This window comes from Thunnus thynnus, chromosome 10 (assembly GCF_963924715.1).
Source record: "Thunnus thynnus chromosome 10, fThuThy2.1, whole genome shotgun sequence".
Taxonomy (NCBI): domain Eukaryota; kingdom Metazoa; phylum Chordata; class Actinopteri; order Scombriformes; family Scombridae; genus Thunnus; species Thunnus thynnus.
This window is the reverse complement of record NC_089526.1, coordinates 8817918-8837923: the sequence shown is the minus strand read 5'-3', so window position 1 is coordinate 8837923 and position 20006 is coordinate 8817918. Positions and strand designations below refer to the sequence as shown.

The following is a 20006-nucleotide window of genomic DNA, read 5'->3' as shown; positions in this document are numbered from 1 at the left end:
GTTTCATCTCAACAAACATGCATGATGGTTAATGAAATAAGTGAGTCTGTAGACATGAGTAATTTGAATCAGAGTGTTTAATTCTCTTGAGCTAAAAGAAAGAAAATATGTCTCCAGCAATAACTCACAGACTGACAGCACAAGACATGTAAACAAGGAAGATCATTCAGAAAAATATATATTTATAAAAGCAGAAAAAACATGCAGTTAAAAATGCTGTTTTGGTCCTAGATATTCCCCTCCATGAGTGCCAAACTAGCACTGTAAACAAAAATGTGCAGCAAAGAAAGTAAAAAGACAAACACAATAAGACACCTGCCAAAAGCTTCTCAGAATAGAGAAATGCTAATACTAATTTAAAGCAATATTGTACCCGCTCCTGTCCTGAAGGACATAATAAATGTCACTCAGAATCACTGACAATCACATCATTCAGAAATGTTTGTATCCGCAACCATCCCAATGAAATGAAATCTAATCACTGCCTAAACATTAAACCCATTACATTCAAAAATCAACTAAATACAGTTAAATAAATGTGGTGATTTTTATGTCAAGTATTGAACATCCAGCTTTAAGAAGAAAAGATATCTCTCTACCTGATATCTCTCCAAAATGAAAACAATCAGACTGCATCTGACTCTCTATGTTTGAAATGACCTATTCACTCCAGAGAGTTTAGTAGTAATTGTGGAAAATTAAACTTTCCTTCAGCCCTGTGCCAGGACAAATAAGGTCTGTAAATGCAAACCTCAAATATGTGGAGATAAATATAAATATACACCACGATAAATATGTCAAAGAGGCAAAAAGGTGGTGCAGAAAGTGCAAAGTATTCCTCTATCTCTGTGCAGTAAGTTTGCATCCTGTCATTTTATCACCCAGCTCTCATCTATCACAGTGTGCGTTTGATGGCGGTCACAGGTTCACGTTTCTTCTGTAGGTTCTGCTGCAGCTCTCTGAACAGATGGTCCCGCTCCTCGGCATCCAAGAGGATTTGCTGTTGAACAAATGAAGATCTAGGTCACCACCACAAGCATCAATGAAGTTCAGAGTATCATACAATCTCAGAGATATTTTACTAATCTATTTGTGGTTTAAGACAGCAGCATAACTCTCAATCAAAAATACTCATAACAACTTGAGTCGGTGTCACTGACTCGTATTGTGTAGTAAAGAACGAGAAAATTCAAATATCTGTTGCCATTTATTCAAATATTGAGAGATACTGTTAAAATTTTTACATATTGTTACATGGAGCTCTGCAGCGTCATAAGAGCCATGGTCCACTTGTAGTCTTAGACCAGCCACTAGAGGGCACAGTTTCCACTAACAGTTTCAGATGTGCAAGTTTAGGCCTGAGATATATTTAGTTGAGGGGAGCTGCAAAGTCTGCTGATAATTCTCTGCAGTTTAATCACTATGAGTGACACCTCTCGCATTACACATAATCATATTATGCATTATAGCCGTTTAGAAAGTAACAGAACCATCTCAAACCATAAAAAAACATAATTCAGTTTTAATGAAAATGTAAAAATCACCAAATTTGGAGATTCATGTAGGGATTAAAGCAAGAAAAGATTTGTGAGCCTGAAAAGTTGTCAAGGAGGAAATGTGGACAACATATTGAATTAAGTATTATATGAATTTAGACCTGCTCTACGCCTGAAATCAGGCATGGTGCCTGAGAACTTTAATTCCTGTTCACGGATTTCACTGGATAACAACAAAATAGCCTTTTTCTGTGACATGAAGTGTTTATTTGTTTCCTTAAAGTTAACCTGGCTCTGTGTACTACCTCTATGAGTTTGTCTCTCTTCTCCAGGCTCTCCCTCAGTTTCCTCTCCTCTCTCTCTCTGTCTTCTTGGTCGTTCTGCTGGGCTCGATCAGCCTCCTTCTTCTGCTTCTCTTTCTCCCGAAGCTCCTGTCGAGTGTCTCTGAGTTGATCCGTCAGAGAGGAAACCGTCTGGCTGTGACTCTCCTGTTGATTCTGGTGACGGCAAAAGAAATGGTTAGAAAGGCAGAAGCTGCATGCTAAAATGTCCCTTACATGAGCTTTTAATGGTGTAAGCAGGTCTGATGATTTTTAATCTCACTTCAGGGCTCCAGGACTGTAACTAATGATTATTTTCATTATCGATTAATCTGTTGAAATTTTCTTGATAAATCAATTCATTGTTTGGTCTAAAAAATGTCAGAAAATGGTGAAAAATGTCAATCACTATTTCTAATAGCGCAAGATGACGTTCCTCAAATGTCTTGTTTTGTCAAAAGACCAAAAGTCCACAAAGATATTTAGTTTACTATTGTAGAAGACTAAGAAACCAGAAAATATTCACATTTAAGAAGCTGGAATCAGAGAATTATTATTTTTTTCTTTAAAAAATTACTCAAAATTATTCAATCAATTATCAAAATAAAATCAATTAATTGACTAATCGTTGCAGCTCTACTAGCAAATACATGTTTCTGACTGTTATGCTAAAATAAATGCTGGCTGAAGTGCAGTTCCCCCACTTCAATAGATGTGTTGTACAGTAGGTACCGTTTGTTGGATGGTCACAAAAATAATAATAGAAACATAACTGAACATTGTTTTTCTTCTCAAACATTCAATACTGTCTGAGAATCAAGTGTAGATATGATTGCATCCCCTAAAATCTCTTGATTTGCATCAGACAAGTGTATTTAAAATAAAAAATCATACTAAACTCAGAATATTCAAGCAACTACTTTGTTTTTTTTCTGCAATGTGTAATAAAATGTGTCCTTTTTCATTTTGATACCTCACCTGAACCACAGTCTGGTACTCCTGCAGGGCTGCGGTGAGTTTGGTGACCTCTTGACACATGGTGGTGCTGTTTCCCTCTCTGTCCTTCAACAAGGCTGCCAGCTGGCTTTCCTTCTCCTTCAGCTGAGAGGCAAGAGCCGCCTCAACTCCGCCCCCCGTCAGTCCTTGGCCAATCACAGAGTCGGAGAGAGTCTGGAAGAAAAACGACAAGTCGTGAGTAAAGCTTTCCCCATGGTCACTGAAGTCAATATTTACTGGCAAACCTCATCTCCCAGAGGAAGCCGGGAGGGCTGAACGCTGCAGAACAGGCTCCTCATTCAATAACAGTGAGAATGAAATTTTGTTTTAAGGTGCAAGAGGTTAAATGAACACTTATTCCACTTTGTATCCAAGTCATACTGCAGCATATTAGAAAGCTCTTTTTCTAAGCTGAAATATTTCTCTATGAGTCTGTGGATAAAACACCAAATAGGACTACAGCACAGTGAAGAGTATCAGACATCTACAGTAACACTCTGCTCTGCAATTCTTATAGCCAGGAAACTTTGACTTGTTTTCATTTGGGCTGACTGATGTTTTCATTTAATTGCTGATAGACAATTGTAGAACATGTGAATCTTTGAGTCTATGAAAAGTCCTCAAACCTTGACTCACTGAGTCTGACATCAAAATCTGCAATTTGGAATTAAAAAAAAAAAGAATGAAAAGAAGTTACAGCAAATCAAAAAGGCCTACAAATGTGCTTTACCAGGAAAATGCTTTTCCACTCTGTTAAGTGCTTCGGGGCGGATTTTTTCCTGCTTGTTTTTTCTCCTTTTATTGTCAGCCAACAGTAATTGCAGGAGAAATTGTATCATTATTATAATAAAAGCTTATTTTAACTTTAATATGCTGCTGTCGGGGCCAGTCTGTGTGTGGCATGTGGAGGAGAGACGGCAATAGTACTTGATGAATCATCTGAAAAACATCCAGCTACTTTTATAATTAGTGAGGATCAATCAAACCAAACTAGCATGACAACATTTGTACTATGAATTCTTGAAGCTGTGACAGATGACAGATAGTCTCTGACTTCACAACAAAAACAATATAAAGTTGCAAACAGAAATTTTTCCGGTGTTTTTTTTCCCCCCCAGGAAAAAAACTGCCTGCATGCTGCTTTTCTGTTCCCAGTTATTTATTTTATATAGTCTGACGCAGCGTCCTAGAAGCAAGCGAGCGTTGTGACTATCACATTGCATTGTGTAACATCGGACATTCTCTGTCCACACTGAATCCATTAAATATGTTCTTCTGTTACGTCATGTAAACAAACCATGTACCTATCAGCTGTTCACTCAAGATCAGACTGGAAATGTAAGCAGAGTACTTGCTATCCTACATTTGTACTTTTTAAAACAGAAAAAAACACTTTTTATATTGTGATATTTAGATGTTTCATTACTGGAAATGACATACAATATAGCCAACAGCGACTTAACCAGAAACTTCCAGCTCCCCAGCGATCTCCCTCCAGCCAGAGGAGGGATAACAGAGATAACTCCTCCTTTCAACTAAATAAATCAGCCGTTCCTCGTCCGTGACGTACTTTCAACGTGAGCGACAGGAAGTAAATAGAAACAGGGTGCCACATTGTGCTGCGTCACTCGCAGCCGGTTAGAACATTCCAATAGAAAGCAAAGCAATCAAACTGATTTTGTCACTGACGCTCGGTCGTGTCACATTCAGTTAGGACACGGTGTGACAATGTTTCAACCACAAATCGCTGCTGCCCTCCCTCTGAAATACCAAACAGGACTACAGCACAGTGAAGAGTATCAGGCATCTACAGTAATACTTTGCTCTGCAATTTTTACAGCAAGTAAACTTTGACTGGCTTTCATGTGGGCTGACTGATGTTTTCATTATATTGCTGATAGACAATTTTAAGACAACGTGATGCAAGATATTGTTTGGACCTTGCCCTTAAAGGAGATGTATCATGTGCATTTTCAAGTATATTTATATCCTGGTGCTCTACTGAAATATCTTTGCATGCAGTTTTAAGTAACTCCTTATTTATCTTATATTGGCCCTTTATGCAGCCCCTCAGTTCAGCCTCTGTGTTTTAACTACTGTCTCTTTAAGGTATGTAAACAAACAGCAGTAGTAGGATTTCACTTCTTTTTCCTCATTCCTTACTCAAAATTGAAACTTCTCAAATACATCCGTACATGTTCGAGCCCTAATCCCATCCGAAATATGTCAGTGACAGCGTGAAGAACCTGTGGAACAACCTTAGCAACAAAGGCTACAGAACGGACAGTAGTTTGTGGGCATGCTCGAACCAATCTGATGTAATCACGAGGAGGAAGAAGAGGTTCAGAGCAGGTTGAAACCCTGGATTTGACTTGCAGGAAGCATTTTTACATACATTCACCTTATGTTTTGGAACTTTGACCATGTTTAACATAGATATCCAACATCATGACAGTATAAAAATGACAGAAAATCACAAAAAGCATGATATGTCCATTTAAAGTCATTCTCAAAACTATCTGTTTTATTAGATGGTCGATGTTTTACTTTGTTTTAGCCAATTAAGGATGATCATTTTGTATGTTGTGATCACAATGTGAACTTGCTACAGCTCTAATGTACTATTAAAAGTTGAATCTGTATTAGAGACGCAGCTTAAGTTTATCAATTCAGCACAAAAGTTTACTACTATCTCTTGCATTTATGATCATTTATCAGAAATGATATGACCTCGCAAAAATAGAGCAGCTATTAGAGACAATTTACAGATGCACAGTTTTTTTGTTTGACGGGTCTATAGTTCTGTCATGTTAAAAATGCTGCTCAAATTCACACTATTTCACACCCTCAGTCAAAAATAATACTGGTATGACAAAATATATATTTATATCAATTTTCAAGACTATCAGTAATAGCCATGAAAATATGTCTGAAACAGTTAACCACCTTATGAAAAACATAATAGCTAGCTATCCAAGCTGTACAATGGATTTCCAGGTTTTTACTCCTCTTCCTTCCGGGTAATTTTGCCATAGTTTTTGCAGGTGAGTGTATGTTTGAATATATTTATATACCTGTACATCTTTCTGACAGCTCTCCAGCTTCTCTTTGAGGCAGCGGATCAGAGTCTCCTTCTCCTGCAGGACAGCAGCGAGGGCCCGGTCACGCTGTCTCCACACCTCCCTCTCATTCTGCACCTCCTCCAGCAGTCGCTCTTTCTCCCGCAGAGTCACTTGCAGATCCTGGAGTAAGGACAAAAATGCATATCAACCTAGATAAAACCTCTGGTAGAGTGAACTGTGCATGGGATAAAGTAGACATGTACAGAGTGCTTGAATGTATTAAGTGTGTGTGTGTATGTTTCTGAAATACAACGCGTGAAATTCCACTCCACTTTCTAATGTGTGTGTGTGTGTGTGCTCTTACATTGATAATATCCCGGTTGCACTGCAGCACAGTGTTGAGTGTGTCGAGGTCTCGCTCTCTGTCTCTTCCAGCCTTCCTCAGTGCCTCGATCTCATTCTCTGTGTCCTTTTCTTTGGCAGTTATTTCAGACATCAAACTCTCCAGGGCAGTCTAAAGATCACAAAAAAAATAATAATAAATTAAATCTAAAGATGTGGCTCTGTGCAAAGATTTGTCTAAAATTACTAGAGTGCCAATATAATAAGCAGGAAAACATAAAGATAGTCAAAACTGTACTGACACAAGATCGAAAACTGAAAATTGACCATTAAAACATTCAGTCAAATTTGAATAAACTTACAGCTAAGAACATAAACAGTTTTACAAGACAGGATGTCAAGTTTTTGGTGCTCAGTATGTCAGAAGCACATTTCATTTCTAAGCTAGTGAATTGTACTTTAACAAATCATACTTTAACAAGCAAAACGGAGCCAGCTGCTCTATCCAGACCACAAGGGGAAATCAGTAATTTGTTTTTCTCCAGATTTCTTTTCTTTTCTTCAGATAGATAGACTGAGTACTTTAATAGTCCCAAAGATAAACTGCAGTGTGACAGCAGCCACTTCACATAATTACGTAAACAATATTTGTGATTTGACTCAGTCATCCAGACAGTAAAACACATAATTGGTGGACAGTGAGAATCCATGAACATGATTATTAATATCTGTCTTATTTAGTTATTGTCTGTTAGTTATATTATCCTTGTAGTCCACATGTCAAAGCTACAAGTCGATGAATACATGAATCACAAAAACGGTAATCTTGAATGTAATTTCATGCCAGAAACAACAGAGTTAACTTCTTGAAACAGAGTGTAATTTCAGCTCTTCTTTATTTTTTTTATTTTTTTTTTTTTTTTTACACAGAGCCACAGAAAATCACTGACAGACTACCGCTGGACTGGTTTTACTTCCTGCAGGCCTGAGGTAAAACTTACCCATCACAAGACCTGCACTGGTATGTAGATGACTATCAGCAAAAGTCTGTTTATCTGCCAACCATTGTTGTGCTACAGTGTAGTGCTGCAACAAATCATTATCGATTAATCTGCAGATTATTTTATCTATCAATCAATTTGTTTTGTATAATGAAAAAAGCCTGTTATAAATTCTTAAAGCCCATGGTGATGACTTCAAATGCCTTGTTTTGTCTAATCAACAGTCAAAGCACCAAAAGATATTTAAGTTTAATATCATATATGACACGTAAAAACTTCAGTGTGTGGGCAATATGTGTCATTATAAAGGAGACAAGTATTTAATGTTAATGAGGAGGATCAAAAGGGACATGTCAGCTCTAACCTTGTTATCAGAGAGAATTTCTTTCAGATTCTCGCCCAGATTCTCAGTCAGCTTGTCGGCCAGCTCAGACCCTGCTCCCTCCTCTACGCATAGTCTTCTGATCAGACCCACGCACTCCTGGAAGAGAGAAAATATCAGTCTGCTTAGTGAAAAACGGAGAACACACGTGACTTTTTAACTGAAGCGTATAAAGCCATGATGTGTCATAATAAACCAGGCCAAGTGTTCATATGGAGCCCAGAGCCACGTTGATATGAATGCAAATTAGAACCACAGCAAACATCAGGCTGTGTCATCTCATCATTTATCTACAGCTCCAACAGGCAGTCACATGTATTACTTATCTACTCACCCTGAAACTCAAATCTGTTAAAACCTGCTCAAATCCGTTTAAAACCACAAGACTGATTGCACGAGGCGAGAATAAGGGCACACTGAAAATGTTATTTGTACATTTGTTCTGACAATAGGGCCTTCCTAATAAGGTTTAGGCTTACATTTGCTTTCTAACTTAATGTTCACGTCATATAAACAGCTTATTTTTAAAGTAAATACATTGAATTTTAGTATGCTAAAACACCTTGAATGATAAGATGCATTCATGTGTCTGTAAAGAGGTTATTATTTATTAAATAACATATTTCAACACAGGTAAAAGTGCAATAAAGACTTTTTATATATCATCACTTATTGATGATCTTATCCTTTGGTCAGTCCTATTTGCTTTGTCAATTTCATGTACATCAAGAGTGACTTAAAATGAGTGCAACAATCCAGTAAAATCCCATAACAAGCAACTGAAATCAAGGGCAGTCATGATCAAAGCATCAGAAAACATACGTCAGTGTCACTGGTACAATCGTGTATGTGGTTAACAGACAAAGGGAAAGTATTTTTGGCGCTGTCGCTTTAAGGGCGTACAGCGACTTCAAAGACAAACAACATTCCAGTGAGCTTCGAGCCCGAGCCTGAGCAGTAGGAGAAGATCCCACTGCTGCGTGCATGACCGAGTCCTGTCTGCACTCATCACCTCACCCACCTGGATCAGACGCTCCCGGCTGTGCAGGGAGTGACCGAGGCTCTGCAGCAGGGAAATGCCACCCTCCTCTTGGGCAAGCTGCAGGGGAGAGGAAGACAAGTGACATTAGTTTCTTTTACAAGTCAGAGCAGGAGGTTAAACTGTGGTGTTTATGATCAGAGTTTCACTTCTGGCAAAACAATACTTTCTTTGATACCTTAGTTTGGGGGGGATATAAACATATTTTAACCCCTTTGTTTCATTTAACAAAAGCATGCCAAACTGTTCAATGCATTGGTTTTGAAATAAAAAAACTTTGCCTGAATATAATATAGTCTAAATTTGGATATATTTCATGATTTACATCTAGGTAGTACTCAAAAGGCATTGAGGTTTAATACCCAACTCTATTCCTGACAGTTTGTTTTTATGTGGAATTAACTACATGGATTCCTTTAGTGCTGAAACAATCAGTCAGTTAATAAATTAGTTGATTACAAAAAAATCTAATTCTTTTGATAATAAATAAAACCATTTTAAGTCACTTGTCAAGCAAAAATACCAAACATAAATTTGTGCATTTACTGCTTTTCTTATTTTATAGAAGTGTAAAGCAAATCTTTGGATATTGGATCAGGAAAATCAGTCAATTTGGTCACATTAAGAGTCATGCTGAATTAGCTATTAGCAGTTCCTGTTTGCAGTGTACCCCTGTATGTACAGACAATTAGCACCATATTACTTTGATACTGAAGAAAACTTAAAAACGTTATAATTATCAGGAAACTTCTGGAGTTGCAGAAGTCTTTTGATTTCTAAGCAGGTTTATGGATGTTTATTTTCGCGATGCTCATCAGAGATTATATCTTCTAAAAAGTTTGAGTGAGAAAGAAAATCATTGTTTGTTGCAGCCATACTATCCTCTTCGCGATTTTGTCTCCAGTTACTCCATGTGTTTAAACCTCCTGCTCCTTCCACACATTTCACATCGATTCTTACTAATATTAAACTATATTCGTCATGAGAATACAGCGTCTTTGATTCTGACAAAGATCAGGTCATGTGGACTGCAGGCTCTACAAAGCAGCTGAGAGGTCTGTTAATGATATCCTCTATCATAAGACTACTGAGCCCAGGGCAAACTCCACTGGTTGGGGAAGATTCCAGAGAGGCCGTGTGTGTGTGTGTGTGTGTGTGTGCGTGTGTGTGTGCGCGCGCGCGTGCGTGTTTGTCGTTATCTGCACCTGTAAATGAGGAAACGCAGACACACCCTTCCATAACCACAAAACACAGTACACCCACCCTCTATTCCTTTCACAATGCTATATTTGTGCTCAGTCAACACAACGTTCACAGGTCAGTGTATGGAGCGGTTTAGACATGTGACAGATGTTGTACTGAGTTACACATCTGTTTTTCTTGACTGAACAAAATGTAACAACTGTCTCTAATTATATTTATTTTTAGATTATAATTGAGTTTATAATTTAGGATTTTTGTATTTTCTTTTTAAACTTTATTATTTAATTTATAAATTAATTATTTATCATTTCATACGTTGATGAATGTTGAGTGTTTACATTATTATCATCTTTATATATTAATTTCTCCGCTGACCACAATCTTTTTAACATATAATAGTCTTGAATGAAAATGAGAAAAACTCCTGCACACCGTCTCACTTAATGCTGGAGTATTTACAACATCAACACTATTTTGATAATCAAATATTCGTTTTAGTCTTTTTTTTAAAAAAAAGGAAAAATATATGCTGGTTGTAGCTTCTCATATGTGAGGATTTAAAGCTTTTGTGTGTCATACTTGATGATAAACTAAATATTTTTCTATTTTGGACTGTTGATCAGTCAAAGCAAGACATTTAAAGACATCACCTTGGGTTTTAAGAAATTGATAACTGAAAATAATCATTTTCATTTTAAGTTGTGCTTTCCTCCGATGGACATGTCACATTCAGGTGTCCGGAGACTTTTTTTTTAAACATATAATGGGGTGTGTGAGAGAAAAAAACTGAATGCTTACAGGGGTCCACTCCTCTGATCCGTTGACTTCAGTTGGTTTGCTCTTCCCATGTTTCAGCTCAGCCTCCAGGGTCCTGACGCGGGCCACAGCTTGGTCCAGCTGACCTTGCAGGTGCTTAACAGCATTGTGAACCCTGCCTGTAGTGCTCTGAAATGACAAATGATTGAATACTGAATGTGGGTTGTGGTATTTCTTGGTAAAAATATTAGTGAAAAGTGTAATTCTAATCTTGTTGGACTACTGGACTGGCCCCAGTTGCTCCCGGATTACCTATTGCAGTGCACTGTGTCAATATTTACAGTAACTAGCTCACACAGCATTTGGTCAGAGTTCTTCTACTCCTATACACACAAAGTACATTTCAATTATCTTTGGCATGCTCAGACACAAATAAAAACACTCACCTCTCGATGAAGAGGCATGAACTCGTCCCTCAGCTCTGTTAGAACATCCCCGTCCTCTTCATCAGTTTCATCCCCTCCGTTCTCCCCATTACCAAAGTTCAGCACCCGGTTAACATCTGGTAACGCCGTCTCGCCAGTTTCTCCTGAATACCTTCCGTCCTTCCTGCCCAGAACTGGGATCCTGCTCCCTGATGGCGAACTGACCGGCTTTCCTTCAATGCATCTCAGCTCCTTGAGCACAAAGTTGACTGCCTGATCACCTGGTGAATCAAAGGGGTCATTGGCATCAAGAGAGTCCAGGGACTGAACGGACTCTGTGCGGGAAGACGGCCGTAAGGAGAGGCTGGACCCCGCCAGCGAAGCAGGACTGGAGCAGATGGAGGGCACCCTCTGCCAGTGGAGTGGCATGCTCTGGGATTTGTCCCGCGACAATGCTAACGGAGAGAAAGGTTGGAAAGGCAAGCGGCGGGGAACGCCACAAACTGACTCATAATCCGAGTCTGACACTCGCAAGGAATCGCAGCCTTCACATCCTTTACCCTTTCTACATCTTTTACCCGTTCTTATAAAATACGGACATGTGTCCCATTTCTCGGACCAGCACTCGTACTCTGAAAGAGCCATATTCTCTTTGAGCATCTCCCTGTAGCCCTCCTTCTCTGCCTCGCCATCCTCCTCGCTGGTGCTGCCCCTGCTCTGGAAGTCCTGTGGGTGTCTCTGGTGGTAATTTTGGCGAACCCACTGTCTGATCTTGTCCCTCTCCTGTGTCAGCTTCTGAAGCCTCTCGGACGAAAGCACCCTCACCCTGGCTATCACTGAGTCAAACTTAAACACCCGCTCGAGGACGCACATGCATTTGCCACACACAAACTCCCCCTGCCCGTTGCCCCGTGATACAGACTGCCCCAGTATGTGGGTCAACACAGAGAGCAGATCCATTCCTTTGGAGGGGGAGCTCAGGGATAGCTGGGACTTTGAGAGAGAGACAGAGGATCCCAGGGAAAAAGTGCTGCCTGTGAAGAGTGTAAAAAAAAAAAGGTTTATGAAAGATATTTGGGGATATACTTCAGACAAACTTTTGATTTTCTTTTGCTCCAGACTCACCCCAGGGGCTGCTCTGCGAGGACCTGGACAGGCTTCCTCCTCTCAGGGATTCTGTCGGGGTCTGAGGATGACCAGTCTTCTTATTTTGGCCTCCGAACAGCCACCGCCTTTGGTTTCCCTGGAGAGCGCCTCCACATATTCGGCACAAGTCATTTTTACCTCTGGAAGACATCGTGGACAGAGGGCTGACACAATCCCCCTTGATGTCCGGTAGATGTTGGGAATTCTCTGTCAATTAAAACAGAAAAAAAAAGCAGAGATGCTTTTACAGCAGTTTGTTCCCAGCCTGGAGATCAGGAACCCACAGGGAACCGCAATGATGATTAACAGAATAAAGAACAAGAAAAAGCTAAATTCTGGTTCTCAGAATTAGGTATATTTCCAGACTTTTATCAACAGCTGCAACGATTAGTCAATTAAACAATTAGTTGATTGACAGAAAATATAACTATTTTGATGATCGATTAATATGTCAGTTTTTAAAGAAAACGTCCAAATTCTCTGAGTCCAGCTTCTGAAATGTTAATATTTTTTGGTTTATTAAGTCTTGTAGTCTATCTTTGGATTATGGACAACAGATTGGGACAAAAGAAGACATCTAAGGACACAGACTTGGGCTTTGGGAAACAGCAATAGATATTTTTCACCATTTTTTGGACATTTTATAGACCAAACGTCTTATTGAGAAAACTATCGACAAATTAACCTATGATAATGAAAATAACCGTTAGTTGCAGCCCTACTTTTATCTAATAAGTTGATTTTTCTTGTGAAACACTGAATAGTTTTACCTCTTTAAGCCTCTATAATGCTCACAAATGAACTGATCTGTGATAATCGATCACATTTAAGGAGCTGGAATTTGGGCATTTTTTCTTCAAAATTGACTCAAAACGATTAATTGATTATCAAATTAGTTTGCAATTAATTTAATAGTTGGCAACTAATCGATTAATCAACTAATCGTTGCAGCTCTACTCCCAAATTGAAATGATCACAACTCACAGACCAAAGGGTTCACAATCACATGTTGGTTTTGTCCTCTGGGTTCACGAGCAAAAACAGGTTGTGAAACACTGATTTACAGCCCACTTTATTGTCACTAAAAGACAGAAACTTAAGGAAGGAGTTTTGAATTCATTTCAAACTGGCATGTAGCGTAACAGCTGGCTCAGATTGATGTTAAAAAATTGCTCAAAAGTTGAGAGCTGGATGCTGAAAAACAACAAGTTTTCTTCACATTGAATGAGGCTGTGGGCAGTTTGATTTGTCTAATCTCACCAGTTTAGTGCCTTCCTGATGCTTTAAACTTCTGATTTTTATTTAGTTTACGTATCTCTTTCCTGCATATGAATGTTTTGGTCGACCGGTTTATTGCAGCATACAGCTGGTGGGTGTTTACAGTAGCTTCCCACAGGGCGGGACACGTCGACCTTGAGCCACGCTGACAGTGAGTTCAGTCAGTCTGTCCATGAATGAAACTTTCTCTTCAGCATTCAGTCTCTCCGTGAACGTTTTGCCCCTTCACAGGATGTCCAAGATTTTTTTTAAAGCCAATTAAGACGCCCTAACCCTCCACAAAACCCCTCGAAACAAACCATTTGCAATGACGTGACAATAAAATCTCATAACCTCTGAATTAAAAACATAACGCGATAATTATCCACGACATTTGGCTGTTTGTTATACAGTTTAACACCGTGTAATCCTTTCCGACTTTTGACTTACATACACCATGTAACATTTTTCCAAAGGGAAACTCTTCACCATCCAGTGGAAAACAGTTGAACTATCCTCTATCTGATTCTATTTTAAGCAAGTGAGGTGCAGCGATTCAATATGAAACTAACGTCAGCCTGTGAAAGACGAGCTTCAGTGTTATATCACTGTGCGCATTCACCAGCCTCGGTTTAGCTCAGTCTGCTTCCCACTAGGCTTCACAAACACATGCACAATTAGCTTTCATATAATTGTAAAAGCCTCACGTTTGAGTCCTCCCGGCTTCACGCGCAGAACGTGATAAAGTCCCGTCGTCACGCGAGCGAGAAAGAAACCTTCATTGTCGTCTCATGAATGAAGCGAAGTCACAAAAATGCAACTATAAAGTCTGTAAAAGTTTCCTACAGAGAAATCTCCACCGGGAAATGGACCGGAGTCGCGTTGCACCACAGCGGAGTAGAGGAAGAGAGGTGGGTGTCACCTTGCTGACGTCACCGGTCATACCTGTTTAGAGCCGTGCGAACAGACACGGAGGAAGTCTGGCTGACAGGAATAATAATAAACTTTATTTATACAGCACTTTTCATAACAGAGTTACAGTGCTTTACAAGGTTAAAACATTGAAGTACTGCTGTTAGGCAGTAAAATCAGATAATTAAAATAAAACAAAATAAAATACCCCTAGTAAAAGATTTTAGAAAAAACTTGGACTTGGAAGATTTAAAGATTTAAACATGCACACTCCATGTCACACGTGTAATATTTCTTTGCACTTTATATTAAAATGCATTTTGCAATATTTCTCACTACAGTCAAATAACCAGAGACAAGTTGATACGATACTTAACTGTCCCAGTGAGAAATTTGCCTTGGACATCACAGTGTGATTCTAGGATCAGACCTTCAGGGGGGACTCAGCCCCTAATAAGAATGTGACATGCATACAGTGCCTTGAAAAAGTGTTCAACCCCCCCTGCTAAATCACTTATTTCACTAGATAACAATTAATACATTAATATTTTTCTATATATGATATTTTAATTTACAACAATAATACTTTTAAAGTCCATATAAAGCAATGATAAATGTGTTCTGAGTTAGTCAACCCACAGAAAAATGTGTAATTAACCACCCAGCAAAATCTGAATGATTAAAAAAGTCACCAAGTATATAAAATTAGGTTTTAAAATCGTGGAAAAATAAGCAGTATTCTCTGCTCTGAAATGCTGGAGGCATATCCACTGAAGCCACTGAAAGCACAGACCAACTGAACAGCCTGTGAGTTAACAACGCTCAAACCAAACTCCTTTGTAAAAATACACAATTTAAAATAGGCCTTGTCTGTAGGTGTAAGGCAAGCAACATGGAAGATATTTTAAAAATAAAGTAACATTAGGGGCCACTGTTTAATTCAGCACATATTTTGTAAGTAAATGTGGACTTACTTCAGTAAAAATGTAACTTAAATGACTAGTTAACAAGATAACCACCACCAATCATCACTATGTTATTGTCGGGTTTTTTTTCAATGGAGTTCGGTGCATTTAACCATACTCACTCCTCTGCTGAAACATCAATGGTGGCTTCATTGTGGCAATCACCCTTGGAACAAAAGCCTCTCACACCGTGCTTTTTGGTGAAGTGCTGCGCGGTAAATGCTCTTCCTATGGCTGGGGACCTTTCAGCTGCACAGCCGATGCTGATGCCGAAGCCGAGGGCGGCGTCTGGTGTTGGCTGCTAGTCACCCCTCTACGTCATGGATCCACCATTTATGGCCCGCCCAAAAAATCCTGAACACAGAAATGGTAAAAAAAAAAAAAAACACTTCTACGCTCTAACTCCACATTTCAGTACTACATAGTTGACAGTCTTTCCACATGTTTTCAGCAATTATTTTCTAACATGTAGGCTATAATGTGTTTAAAAAGAAATCTTTCATTTTCCTTTACACAGACTTTAATGAATTACTAGCAGCCTAAGTAATATGAGTTTTACACTACAAAATATTTTTTAAGAAAATAAAAAATGGAAAAGGCTATGCTGTCTGCAAAAGTATTCAACCCCATTGCCTCTCGCAAACCTCAATTCAACTAGGTACACAATGTTACTTTAGACGTAAGGCTGGGTAATACGGACAAAATCAAATATCACGATCATTTTTGACCAAATACCTTGATATTGATATTGCAACAATACTGTTAGGATGGTTACTGGTGCTTTCATGAAATATTCACACAAAATAATTTTTGATAAATAATTATCAGTAGTGTGGATATAATGACTAAGTGGATAAAGGCAAATGATAGAACAGCTAGAACAGTCTTATAAGTTCAGAAAATTACATCACTTTACTGTAATGCAGCACTTAAAACCAGGAAAACACAACATTTATGCCATATCACAATATCCAAAATCTAAGATGACATCTAGTTTCATATCACAATATCGATATAATTGATCGATATATTGCCCAACCCTATTTAGAAGCAACCTAATTAGTTGGGTGTTCTATTGTAGTGTATAATAATAATGGTTCAGAATGAACAATCACAGATTTCAATATACTATACCTGTTTTAGAAAGGACCCTCAGTCAGTTAATGAAATCTGAGGCAAAGACCCGATCATAATGACCAGAACTTTCCAAAGTAAAAAATCAAGTTATAGCAAAGCAGATATAAGGAGAAAGGTACCAGACGTTGTTTCAATCTCTGAACCACATGGGGACAGTCCACCATACCATCAATGAAAGAATCATCATACAATACAAATATTGTCAAATGATGCCGTCCCTCCAACCTGTGCACCTGGGCAAGAAGCTAACTGGAAGGAGATGACTACCTGAAACCAAAAATAGCTATGAAAAAGTTCAGTGAATGCAATAAGCATGAGACACATTTTCTGTTCCAATGCTTCAATTTACTGTGCATAAAAGTAAGTAAGAAACACTGGGACTAACGTTACTTTAAAATAATAAAGTGCATCAGTTAGCTCGTTAGCTGGCAAGTACACAAGCAGACTAGCTCAGTGAATAACCAGTGTGTAAGATTTAGGGGGATCTATTGGCAGAAATGGAATATAGTATTCATATGTTTTCATTATTATATAATCACCTGAAAATAAGAACCGTTATGTTTTTGTTACCTTTAATGAGCTCTTTATATCTGCATTGAGAGCGGGTCCTCTTCTACAGAACCCACCATGTCCCAGAACAGACAAACTCAACACTGGCTCTAAAAAGAGCCTCTTGCGTTTTTCTCATGTTTCCCAGCCACCGTAGGTTCTCCTAATCTAACGTTAAAGGGCTAAACATGGTTTCAGAAAATAACAGTAATTAATAGTAATTATTATTATCATTTACTCTTAGGGATGCTGACATGAAATTTAGATGTTCTTGAGCAGCTGTAAAAAGAGTCTAAAATCGCCAGATATAAGTACTACTATTAGGTGGTAAAATCAGAATATTAAAACAAAAGAAATAAAGTGGAATAAAATACCCCCAGTAAAACATTTTAGAAAAAACTTGAACTTGGAAGATTTTTTTTTTTTTAAACATGCACACTCCATATCCCACATCACTGCACAGTGTAAATTTCTTAGCACCTCAATTATTAAATGGATTTTCATTTTAATTTTCAATTCTTCTCACTAAAGTCAAATCAGCAGAAGATAAGAGAGATAAGATAGACTTTATTGTCCCAGTGAGAAATTTGCCTTGGACATCACAGTGTCTACAGTATAAAATCACAGCAAAACAACAATAAACAACAACAAATTCATTCATCCATCAATTGCATATGTCCATCTACATTAGAAAAAGTGATATATCATGGTGATCAACAAGAAGGACAGCTACAGCATACACATATTTCAGCTTAGGTGGTGTTAAGGGCTTAAATGGATAGGGAGACAAAAGAATGTTTATGTTGTGCCTGCTTAGGGGAACCCTGTACTCTCCGCCTGATACTCAGGGTGGAGGACATAAAGCACAAAACATAAATAGTAAGTGAGTTCATAATAACACAGTATGATAGCAAACTGAAATGAAAAGCATATTCTTAACCATACTGACTGCACTACTAACAAAACAAAAAAATCTTGTGTTCACTCAAAACACCATAATTTTGGAACAAACAGTGGTGAAGATCTTTTAATGAAAAATAAAGAAGCCACAATGAAAAAATACTCCATTACAAGTAAAAGTATTCAAAATCTTGCTTAAGTAAAAGCACATTAGTATTAGCAGCAAAATGTACTTAAAGTATCAAAAATAAATGTATTCATAACGCCAAATGTCCTCATTTAGAGTGTTATATTTATCATATATACAGTACTGTGCAAAAGTTTTAGGCACTTTAGATGTTTAGATTCTTATCCATTATGTAATATCATCAGGGAGGCATCTGATCGGTCACAAATTTATTCTGTAGCATGACAACACCAAACATACAGCCAGAGTCATAAAGAACTAGCTTCAGTGACAAGAGGTAAAGTAGTCTTGCAACAGATGGTATGGCTCCCACAGAGTGCTGATCTCAACATCATCAAGCTGGTCTGGGATTATATGAAGAGACAGCAGCAACTGAGACGCCTCAATCCACAGAACATTTTAATGTTGCCAAGGTACAGCTAAGTTTAACAAGTTTGTCTAATCTATAACAATGCATATTTTATAAACTAATCATTTTACATATTAAATATTTATATGAAAAGTAGCTGGTAAGTAGCCTATAGCAGTGACATATATGTATGGAGTAAAAAGTACAATATTTCCCTCTGAAATGTAGTGAAGTAGAAGCACAAAGTAGCATAAAAAAGAAATACTCAAACAAAATACAGGTACCTCAAAATTGTAATTAAGAACAATACTCGAGTAAGTGTATTTTCCACCACTGGGAACAGAGGAAATAACCTCCATGTAGCCTAAAGATCCATATTAGTGATTAAATTAAATTGTCTATATGTGGCTGTTTGTGTGTGTGTGTGAGACCCAGTAGGGAGTTGGAATTGGTTTACAGGAACCATAGATAAGGATGCAGCATTTCTGATGTCCCCAATTGCAGTCATAATGCCAATTTACACAAGCATTGTGTAAAATACTGAACGTTTGTTGAGTAAGGCAAAACAGAAAATGTTTATATTCTCCTCTCTTTTTGAATACGTTGTCATTTATGAACAATAACTGTTTACTGCTGATAATGATACAAAACCATTCAACATGTTTTGTTTCTTTTCCTACACAACTAATTTGCCAAAAAATCGGAACCAAATTTGGATAAGAATTGAAATCGAGTCTTAAAAAGTGACATTTCTGATTACATAAATTCCCTTTTTCCTATTAACTCAGAATCCATAAGTTAACTCCTCTGACTAAGTTCATTAAAAATTAATTGGTCTTATTGATTGACCACACAGCCTTCAGTATTTGATCTAATCATGTGTAAAGGACAAAAGAGTACATGTGCACACGGTCAGGGGCCAAATGAAAATATCTATAGGCCTATCTATATCTCAGGACAAGCTACATAAACACTGTACACTCAACAATGACACTGGGATAGACATTGATCAGTCTAAAATTGTTAAAAGATATTCCAGATTATTAATAAAATGATTAAGGGCAAACTTGCATTTCTATTTTAATCTAACCTCCTGGTTTGCAGTCAACCACAGTGATTAAATATTGAGGATTTAACATAACAAAAGAAACATCTGTATGAGCTAATATTATATTCCTGCAATAAATACTAACTCCATTTTCACTGAGACTTCTACTTTAGTTTGTTTGTTGGTCAATTTTAAGGCTGTACTTTGTGGTACTGTTGTAGTGGACTGCATTATATTCAAAGATGCTTCTAATTTTGTGTCCATTTAACTAAATGGAGGAACAAAACCTCACAACAATGGAGACTGCAGTCTGATACAGCAGCAACACAACATCAAAAAACCTGAATTAACATATTTGACAATGTCATCAACAATTCGAAAGTTTTCTAAAGGAAGGAATAATAGGACTGCTGTATAACACCACAGTACAATGTAGTTTCTATTTTGTGGTCAGTTTGTTTTTTTGTACTTTTCTTTGTTTCTACTGTGTTTTTGTCTCCTTTCTTTTGTTTTGTTTTCTTCTGTGTGCTGTAA

At 37.9% G+C, this 20006-nt stretch overlaps 1 protein-coding gene across 4 annotated transcripts; it reads right to left on the bottom strand.

The window, feature by feature from the left end:
• Nucleotides 1-59: 59 nt before the first annotated feature.
• Nucleotides 60-15551, bottom strand: si:ch73-95l15.5 (ribosome-binding protein 1). 4 transcript variants are annotated; one of them, XM_067600767.1, is made up of 11 exons: nt 15425-15551; nt 12148-12375; nt 11044-12056; nt 10640-10786; nt 8621-8698; nt 7582-7698; nt 6239-6388; nt 5887-6054; nt 2795-2986; nt 1802-1993; nt 60-1000 (listed from the first exon to the last, which is right to left on the bottom strand). In XM_067600767.1, the coding sequence occupies exons 1-11, from the start codon at nt 15453-15455 to the stop codon at nt 896-898; spliced, it is 2421 nt and encodes an 806-aa protein (XP_067456868.1). In that variant the 5' UTR covers nt 15456-15551; the 3' UTR covers nt 60-895. The 4 variants fall into 4 exon arrangements, with proteins under 4 accessions (XP_067456868.1, XP_067456869.1, XP_067456871.1 ...); XM_067600768.1 differs by lacking the exon at nt 15425-15551 and adding an exon at nt 14133-14358; XM_067600770.1 differs by lacking the exon at nt 15425-15551 and adding an exon at nt 14272-14290.
• Nucleotides 15552-20006: the final 4455 nt, after the last annotated feature.